The 10,911-nt window shown below is 36.8% G+C and overlaps 1 protein-coding gene across 1 annotated transcript in view; it reads left to right on the forward strand.

Annotated features, from left to right (window-relative positions):
- The window catches only part of LOC134215555 (LIM/homeobox protein Awh-like), a 160,062-nt gene extending 149,425 nt beyond the window's left edge, over positions 1–10,637 (forward strand). The window contains exons 3-6 of the mRNA XM_062694717.1: positions 9,298–9,512; positions 9,597–9,815; positions 10,117–10,242; positions 10,302–10,637. Of these exons, the coding sequence (XP_062550701.1) occupies positions 9,298–9,512; positions 9,597–9,815; positions 10,117–10,242; positions 10,302–10,327 (586 nt within the window). The 3' untranslated portion in view covers positions 10,328–10,637. The remainder of the gene's footprint in view (positions 1–9,297; positions 9,513–9,596; positions 9,816–10,116; positions 10,243–10,301) is intronic.
- The last annotated feature ends 274 nt before the right edge of the window (positions 10,638–10,911 follow it).

Genomic DNA, 10,911 nt, shown 5'->3' on the forward strand with positions numbered 1-10,911 from the left:
CTATTGTAAGAATTTTCCCAAGCAACACCTCTTGTTTCTCAGTGACTAACAACAACTGTGGTGTGACTTACTAAATGTCTGACTTATGCACAACGCGTCGTATTTGGAACTCCTTTGTGACACAAAAAGCGTAAGAGGTGGAGCCTATTTGCAACATCTTGCGGCTACAATGAAAATAAAAACACAAAAACCAACCGGTAATCGAACCATGGACCTTGAGATTTCCAACCTTCTACTATAACCATCACACCAACAATTCTTTTGGAGATTCTGCTACAAGTGCACTACATAAACAACAAAGTCATTTGTAACTTCATTGTACCTTATACGGAACATGCAGGGGACTGTCAAAAATAAAATACTGCTCAGCTGAGCTCAAAGTGTTTTGCAACATATCAGAAACATTATCGTAACAGCAATGAACCGAAGTGTTATTAATTCTGCAACTTATCTGTTTTGTTTCTGATATGAAACACATCGAATTTTAAACCACCCAAGAAGTCAGATGGGTAGAATACAGGTTTACCTCGATTATATGGACCCTCGATTATATGGACTTCGATTATAGCTTAGCTTAGCTTAGCTTAGCTTAGCTTAGCTTAGCTTTAGCTTTGACTGACTACACATATCTATGGTTGCTACTCCGTGATTGACCAGAATCAGTGAAATTGCACAAAGAATCAACTGAATGATTGTCTGGGATTGTTCAAGCATTCTCAGTGTGCAAGTTTCAGTGACTCTAAAATTCAAATGATCAATAACGGCGCCGGCCACGTCCTTGTAGTCAGTTAGGAAGCAGGAAGGAATATTAGTAGGTGGTTTTTGCTATTTGAAGACCGTGTTTACCTCTGCGTCTCCACAAAAACCACAGGAAGGATTATCAGTTAATTGGTAGGCATCGTTGGATCTGGATTCACTCTGATAAGCGATACGACCGTGCCTCGATTATATGGACTTCGATTATATGGACTTTTTACCTCGATTATATGGACATTTTTTTTCGCTCAATTTTGTTTTGTGTTTTGGGGTTTTAAAAAGATGTTGAATATTATAGGTCATATTTTACATTGATTCTATATTTATTATGGTACATTGGGGCAAATAAAGGCCCGTAAGGCATGTTGTGATGTTATATATGGAGATACACTCTGAGTCATATGTTCGATTGACTTGATTGATTTACCATTTTCGCGTTGGAATATTTCATTGTATATAATGACAAATATACAATTCTTTAATCTGCAACAGCCACGGCCACGTCCTTACAAAAGGTGGTGAAAAATAATGTGTATTTTTGGTGATCTCTGCCATACGAAAACGTGAAGTGAATTGTCAGACTGACAGTATGCGGAACAAGTGATAAGATGAGATTATCATATTTAGCTGTTAGATCTTTGCTTCCAACCTTTTTCTGCTTTTGGTGCAGATGATGCATCAACATCCAGCAAATCGGCCCGCTGGGACTGATTTTTTAGGTACATATATCCACGAAACTGGATGAGTTTATAACAATACAATATGTGATAACAATATGTGATACATAAAGTTCCAAATGGTTTTCAAACCTGGCATTATTTCTTCTGGACGAACTTATTTATTATTTGAATGTAAAAAAACTGAAAACTCTTCGAGCATTCTTTATGTTTAAATAAATGTTGTCGAATATCCTGGTATTCACATTTGTTCAGCACAAGGATTATACTGACGCTCAACGGTAGGAAAAGAAATTGAATATCTTTATAATGTTCTTGTATGCAGTTCTTAAATCAATTGCTGCTAAACCGTTCAGCAAAGCGTGATCTTGAAACGCTCATGCAAACTCGTTCATGCTGTGTAATGTGAGCGATGTGTTCTTCGTTAGTGTTGTACAAAATACAACAGCGCGCGGTGGTGAAATTTTGAATGCAATCTCAAGTTTTATCTAGGATTTTTATGAGGGCCCGCTGCTGTGCGTCGTTTTGAATTTTAAAACCCGTTGCAAAATACAGCCCTGCTTTAATTTACGAACATAGTCCAAAATAGCCATAACAATGTATCCTTTAATAATCCACTTAGCAGGTGTAGGTGCACTGTGCAATTGACCTTTCCCGTCAACAATTTTTATCCGCTCAATCGATTCTTCTATTTTTTGTGGACAACTTTCCCAAAGAGCCCATACTTTTTGACGCAATACTTTTTGACGAATAGTGCTGGTTTCCAAGCTTGGCCTAACATTCGCCTGATTTTGAATTTAAATAAGGCCAATACCAATTCTTCAAACGTGCGGCACTTTTCCGATTTTTTTTATTCTAAAATATGAGTTCTGTGAAAAAGTTGAACTTAAATAAGTCAAAGAATTGACGGAGACAATAAAACGAGATACATTTTTTGGCGGGAAATGTCAATTGGTTCTTGTAAAAATGACACTGATACGTGGATAGGGCCCCTTATTTACATTGATTTAAATTCTTTTTAAGAATATCAATCAAACGCAACTTGTTGCAAGGAAATCTTTTAAAGATAAGTGTCAGAAAAGTGAGACTGTTTCTACGCGATTTTTGCATAAACAATTGCATTTTGACCATATCTTCTGAGCCCATAGTCCAATCCGGCCAATTTTCAATAGGAGACAATAGGACAAAATTTTCCATCGGTTTCAATTTGCTGCGATCAAATCAAAAGAGGACAAGTGTCAGTCCTTCTATATAAAGCCAGTTTTTGAATCTAACATATACCTTTCTCGACCACTCAGTGTTTGCTTTGTTGCTGAAACAGGAAGGCACTGTAGTTAGAATTCGTGAAAAAGTATATTAGTGTGTTCACATTGAGCTGGGCGAAGTCTTCATTACTAACGTAATCTTAGAAACTAGCGGCTGGAAAAAAGGTTACGTTCTTATAGAAAATCATAATCTACTGAGTTATCATAAAATGAGCCCAAACATGCGGATTAGACTGTAAGGCAATATATGGATATTTTCTTTCAACTTTTAAGACTTATTTCATCGTGTAACACAAATTTCGAGAAAAAAAATTGCTTCGATTATATGGAAAATTCGATTATATGGACTTTTTTGCATCGAAAAAGTCCATATAATCGAGGTATACCTGTATTGCGACGCCACTTAAACGGAAATGAAACATTGTGATTTTCTGAAACTGTGAAGTGGCTTTACTGTGACTCGATGTATTGCCAGTGTCTTCAATGCAATTTATTAGGAACAAATACCTATTTGAAAGATGTTGCGCGTGCTGCTTGGGTTGGGAGGAATTTCCAGCTAAATTTCTGAAGAAGGACTAAATGATTTTCTGAAAAAAGCCTGCATGATTTCCTGGAAGAGCTACTGGTGGAACTCCCGGAGGAATTCTTGAAATTACTTCCGGAGGAGTTTCTGAAAAAAAAAACTCCTGGGAGAATTTTTAAATGAACCCCCTGAGGAACTGCCAGTGAAACTACCAGAAGAATGCTCGAAAAAATTCTTGGATAATTCATTTTATACACAAATCTCGTCTAGTTGAAACCTTTCTAGGGTATGTAGCTAAGCTGGATCATCATCATCATCGGAGGACCTCCCGAAGATTACCTTCAGGAGCTCCCAGAGAAATTCTCGGTGGAGCTTCTGGAGGAATTTCTATACAAATTCCTGAAGAAGCATAAATGAATTCCATAAAGAAAGCTTGAATGAATTCCCGGAGGAAATTCTGGAGAAATTCCCGGAAGAGAAACCCCCGTAGGATCTGCCGATAGAAATACCGGAATAATTCTCGGAGAAAATCCTGCAGGAACTCTTTGAAGAACTGCCGGTGGAATTCCCGGAGGAACTCCAGGAGGAATTTTCAGAAAAACTTCTGGAGGATCTCCCAGTAGAAATCTTGAAGTTTCCACCGGAATTCTTTCAGGATTTCTTTGGGAATTAGTCTAGGAATTCCTCCGAAAATTCCATTGTTGATTTCATTCAAGGTATAATTTTTGTATAAATTTTCGGTGGAATTCCTGGGTTCCTGGATTGTGACCGATGTGGCCGGATTGAATCCGAGTGGGTCAGGAACCCTAAAAATATCATTCCCATCATTGCATTGTGAAATCATGAAGTTTGAGGTGTCGCACGACCTGTTTTGACTTGAAATTGTAAATGGCCACTTATTCCGGGGACAACTGACTAATTCTGGAACCGTACTGTGGATAGCCTCGAAAAATTGAAATCGAATTGTAAAATTGGGATCCATTTGGATGGAATGCAACTTGTTGCGAAAGAATCGGTCAAGAAATGTGGTTTTTACAGCAGTTTAAATTTTTGAAAGCCCTTAAAAACAGACGTTGGGGACGGAAAGGTTAATCATCGTACAATGTTCTATGGAATTGTTCTTAAACATACCAACAGTCCTTTTTGCAATTCTGAGCTCAATTGAGCAATCAGGACCAAATTCCAGATCGAATGAGTGTATTTTGGTTGAAGCCCCATACAAACTTCAAACCAAATGCGCCAGCTTATGCAACAAGCGATTGACCTGAAAATTTTAGAGATTGATTTTCTCACCAAAAGACCCAATCCTGGGGGGTGCCTCGTAGAATTCGACAATTTTTTGTTTCTTGGGCCAGTCTAATGTTCATGAATGTTGTAAAATATATTTTAAAAATTGAAACAAAAACCGGAAAAGCGCTGCACGTGTGAACCGGTTTGAAGAATTGGCCTGATGTTGGTTCAAAATCGAGCAAATGTTGGGACATTTAAAAATTAATAAAAAAAAATAATGGAGAAGGGTCGTTTGGCCGATTTCTTTGGCCTTTCGTTGAATGTTTTTGTTTTTGGTTTCAAGACAGAATCAGGTGGATAGACTTATCTTGTTCTTCAATTTAAATGAAATATGGATCATGCATATTACCGCAACGTGAACCTAATCGATTTTGGACCGTGTGATTTTTGAACCCTACTGACCTGAACGTTCGCTGAACCAAATAGAGATCTATCATACAGTCCACCGTATCTCACTGGACGTGAGCTCTCCATTACTTATCTGGCTCACCCCCTCACGAACAAACAACGAAACTATTTAAACGATTTAGAAACATTAATAACCGTTAAAGTTCGAAGGTACCACACAGGACCTGTCAATCACGCTGGAGGCCACAGAACCAAACAAAAGACATACACCGATCATAACTCACACGGCAAACAACAACAGAGAGCCCAACGAGACAACAACGGAGCGGCGGTGGGTTTTCCTCCCGGTACGAAATGACCACCGATCGGCCGAATTCCGCGTCTCCCCTGGACTCAAAGTGAGATATTTCCATCAATAACTCAAAACACAAACAACACAGTCACACGAGCCCGGGGATCCACGTCCCACGGGGCAAAGAGGAAACAAGTCGAACTTTTTTTTTCACTTCACCGGTGGTGAATTCGTGTGATATGTTCGTGCCTTATTGATCGAAGCAAATTAATCATTTTGCCGAGCTTATAAAGTGGAATAATTTATTGATATTCGTTTGCCGTACTTCGAACCTTAGTTGGTTGATTTGGAAATTTTTGCTCGATTGCTGAAAGGAAATACACATTCCTTCTCGCGTGGCTCTGGGGGTAATGCAGCGGAAAAAGTTGAAGTTTGCAACGCACTAAATCCATGCTCATGTATTCTATTTCAATAATTTGATAGAATAATTACAATTAAATGATTCAGTGTTAATTACTGAATCATAATTTGTATGGATTTATGAATAAATAATAAGAATATCCAAAGGTTAACCTTCAAGGACAAACTTTTCTAATCTAATCTAATCTAATCGAACACAAACGCAGCCAGTACAAAGAAAGCATCCTGGAAAACTATTGAGTTAGATGACGCCCAATAATTTTTCTTGTCAATATTGAGGCTCACAGCATACCAGTGGTATGACATAAACTTCAAAGCGGCCAGGCCCACTGCGTTGTGTTTGCCGCAGAGATGATTCTTCGAGATGTATCGTGTTCAAGTAGTCACTTCAACATGATACATATCACGAATCTACAGGGGTTGAAGGATGCGTGGACATACCGTACCATACGCACCGCGTTCTTTTTAAGTTCTTATTTTGGTAATTGTATATAAATAAATATGTAGTGAAATGAATAACATTATGATAAGAAATTATATCAAATTTTATATATATTTGTAGAGTACAACGTCAACTAGGAGCCGAAGTTGATTCGGGATGTACATCTCTTGTAGAAGAAGCTGGAAATTGTAAAAAAATTATTTATTATTTAGAATGTTAAATATCAGATAGCAGTTTATGTGCCAGGAAGTCGTCTACGTAAAGGTTACATGGCAGGTTGTGAAGCTTTCCTTCCTGGGATGTTTTGTAGTGGGCTATGAAAATGTTAAATCAGTATGAAGGTACATAATACAACAATATAAATATATAAAAGCATAAAATATGATTTTTAATATGAAAATAAGAAACATAAAAATATAGTGTAATAATAGAATAAAATGGCTATATGAAAATTTAAAAATATGAAAACATGAAAATAAAAATGAAGATACAAAAATATGAGTACATAAAAACATGAGAATATGATAATATTGCAAATGTTAAAATATAAAATGTGATATTAAAGTATTAAATTTTGAGAATATGACAATATAAAGATCTGAAAATAAGATAATATAAAAATATTAAAACACGAAAATATAGAAGATGGAAATATGAAAGTATAAAAAATAATATAATAAAAATATAGAAATATGTAAATATGCTAATTAAATTATAACAACATGAAAGTATGAAAATATAAGAAAGGCAAAAAATTAAAATATGAAAATTAAATATTTCAAACTACAATATGAAAATATGATATGAAAAAAATACAAATATATGAAAATACAAAAGTATAAAAATATGAACATATACAAGTATAAAAATGTGAAAGCATTAAAAAGGCATCATAATGTGTATATAAGTATAAAAATAGAAAAATATAAGAGTAAGGAAAATATGATAATATAAAAATATTATAATATGAAGGTGTAATAACATGAAATTATATAAATATGAAAATACAAAATATAAAACATAAAATATAAAATTTGAAAGTGGAATGTTAAATTTAAAGAAATACGAAACTATGATAATATTATAACATAATAATATGAAAATTTTAAGACACAAAAATAATAGAATGTAAAATATGAAATTATAAAATATAGAAATTAAAAAAATAAAATTTAAAAATATGAAAAATAAATATAATGAAATATGAAAAATAAGCATAATAAAATATGGAAAATAAATATATTACGAATATATAAAAACACGAAAGCATGGTATTGCTCCGGTATATTTCGTGGACTAGAAACTAGTGATACTCATGTTTCTTTTGAAATCTCTGTTCAGATTGCTATCAGAAATCAAGGTGGGTGTAATCCTTAATTTCAATCTGTGACAAAAATAACAAAAGCATTAGAATTACTATTCCTGGCCACGCTTGTCTGTACCGTTACTAGGGAGAGAAGGAATAAGTATCACGGAGATGGATATTGGGAAGGTATTCGTAGGGTCAGGATGTGCCTGTAGCTGGCAATGTGACCATGGTAGAACTTACCCCGTAACACACCACGAAGAGGTATCTACCCAGCATTACGGGTACCTTTAAGGACAAACTTTTCTGTAACCAAAACTAACCCGTAACGCTGGGTAGACACCTTTACGTGGTGTGTTACGGGGTAAGATCTACCGCGGTTACATTCCTTCCTCTCCCTAGTTACGGTGAAGATGGGCGTGGACAGGAGTAGTAATCCTCATGCTTTTGTTATTTTTGTTTAAGACTGGAATCAAGGACCACTCACCTTCTTGATTTCTGATAGCATTCTAGATAAGGATCTCAAAATTAAAACATGAGTATCACTAGTGTCCAAACGAATTACACCGTTTGCGTTTTCAAGGGCACCCCATTCAAAACGGAAGCCACGCACAACTGTCATTTTTATTATTCCACGCATGCTGCGTCAAAGCTGGAATAATATAAAAGACAGTTGTGCGTGGCTCGCGAAAACGCGAGTGCATTTATTTTTGGATTCTGGGAGGCTTATGAACAAGCATATTTAGCATAATTAGGACTTCGATATGTAAATATCGAATATATAAAGAATAATAAATATTAGGGGGCCCTCCTTAGCCGTGCGGTAAGACGCGCGGCTACAAAGCAAGACCATGCTGGGGTGGCTGGGTTCGATTCCCGGTGCCGGTCTAGGCAATTTTCGGATTGGAAATTGTCTCGACTTCCCTGGGGCATAAAAGTATCATCGTGCTAGCCTCATGATATACGAATGCAAAAATGGTAACCTGGCTTAGAAACCTCGCAGTTAATAACTGTGGAAGTGCTTAGTGAACACTAAGCTGCGAGGCGGCTCTGTCTCAGTGGGGGGATGTAATGCCAATAAGAAGAAGAAGATGTGAATATTATATTTTATATTATTTTATAAAATACATCTGTGGATTTATGATTATGATTTCAATGGTTTGCAGTTAACCAATCAATCAGTAACTTTTAGATTAAGATCGATACGTTCAAATTAAGATCTTTTCATGCCTTAACTGTTTCATCCGAGAACCAAAAGGATTATTAATCTGTCGGTTTAAATGCAGCCCTTTTGAAGTGTGTTTATATGCGCATAAGGGGGAAACACGTCTACGGACATTGAACGTGCACCATCCACTCTGATCCGTCGCGTCGTCAATAGAGCACTGAGGTCTCACTCAATAATGGTCGGACTGGCTCTCTGGTCAATAAGATCTCAATAAGTTGCACTGTAGTAATCCGTCTACTTCATCTGGCTCTATCAAATACCTAAGCAATGATCGCTTCATGGGACCGAGTGCATTTATAGGGAAACGAGGAAACGTTAAGCTGCTCAGCAAAGTGACGTGTTTTGACAGTTATTCATTTGTATGAAAATGAAATTATTCTATCTTACTATTTTATCTGACGTTTATTCGATAAATATTATTGGATTTAAGATCAGATTTCCAAGCTAAAAGAGGTGGTGTATCACATGCTTCGCAGTCTCAGTGATCTACTATGAATTCGAGGATTGAGTTCTCCTGCTCTGCTGAAAGAGAAATAATATCTATAGCTATCCTCCAAATGCACCTGTGTGGCGCCAAAAGGCAAATAAAGTGCTAGCATTATTCATTATCTCTTTGTTATCGCGATTTATATCCTGAGAACGAACCATTTGAAAGAATAACTTTTAAAACAAACAAAGATTCTTTCAAACAAACGCTACATGTACAGCCCTGAATCAATAAAATGCATATTTTCTCTTTTCAATCAACAGAACCTTCGGCGCCAAGTGTTCCAAATGTTCCAGATCGATCGCCCCTTCGGATTGGGTACGGAAAGCTCGTGACCTGGTGTTCCACCTGGCATGCTTTTCTTGCGATACCTGCGGACGTCAGCTTTCCACCGGAGAGCAGTTTGCCCTGGTCGACGATAAAGTTATGTGCAAGATCCACTACATGGACAACGCCGACGATTCAAATTCCAGCGATGGTAGGTAGACCATTTTACAGTCTACGTTTAACGATCCTAATAATCAATCAACTGATCCTCATCATACTCGCATCGCGTACGCAGATGGTTGCAGCACGGATGGATTTAATAAAAACAAATCGAAGCGGGTGCGAACGACGTTCACCGAAGACCAACTCCACATTCTGCAGGCAAACTTCCAAATCGATAGCAATCCAGACGGGCAGGACCTCGAAAGGATAGCACAGCTAACGGGACTGAGCAAGAGAGTTACCCAGGTGTGGTTCCAAAACTCCCGGGCAAGACAGAAAAAGCACACACATGGTAAGTTTCGTTTTATCGTAGCTATTCTGGGCCATTTGGGTCTAATGGGGATGACAATTGGTCAATGTTGTTTTGAAATATTAAATGTATCTGAGGGCTAGTAAACTAAATTTCAGTTACCTTTTTGAACAATTTTTAAATCCGACAGTATTTAGTGCCAGTCAGAGTAATGACCTTCTAGACCCATTGTAACCCTCAATGATGGTATTTGATAATTCGAATTACTGTTGTTTTATTAAGTTGAATAATACAAGTAAAATTTTGTAACATGCATTTTCTATTCATATTTTCTCTCCAACAGTTCCTAGAGATCATAGCGTTGGAATGTTCAACGCCCTCCGACAAGATTTCAACAACAACAGTAACACCAGCCTCAGCGATAACGACAGTGGTGTGGCAAAACCAACGTCTATGTTCAATCAGCACGGTAAGATGGTTCGATAACTACCCAACTAAGCTAGCAATAAACATGTTTGTATTTCACAGTTAATCTAATAAACCTGATGGTGTAACATATGGGTATGCAATCGTTTTTGCATTTGACGCCAACCCCGCCAATCAAAACCGTTGTTGGTGGAAGATGTGTTATAGACGATTGCGGCGTTGAACTCAACGAGGTTGAGATGAGTCACATGTACTAACTTATGGGAATTTGGACTTTGGAGTTTCTGTTAATGTATGAAACCAAAGACGCGGTACTCCATCTGATTAGTTTATAGGGAAATTTGAAAGTTAAACCGATAGGTATATTTATTGAATTAGTATTAATTGCCTGTAAAGTGTAAATAAAGCGTTACGCATGTGAATCTCATCAAATATGATTTAAATATAAATCATTTTATTCATTAAAAATAAATAAACCAGTATGTTTGTATGTAGTTCAGAAAATTGCATTCTCTATTATTCCGAAAACCTCTTCCAAGATGCAATGTACGGTGGTGCTTTCGTCCAAACAATGTGAAATGTGAGGTAAGTAAGGGAAGGTGGTCGATTGTCGGCACCCTTTTGTTTTAAGTTCATAACTTTCCTACATTTGCAATGTGGTGATTTTTTTATACCAACGGAAGCCTATATGCATAAGCTAATAACTGGTGAT

This window comes from Armigeres subalbatus, chromosome 2 (genome assembly GCF_024139115.2).
Source record: "Armigeres subalbatus isolate Guangzhou_Male chromosome 2, GZ_Asu_2, whole genome shotgun sequence".
Classification (NCBI taxonomy): Eukaryota; Metazoa; Arthropoda; class Insecta; order Diptera; family Culicidae; genus Armigeres; species Armigeres subalbatus.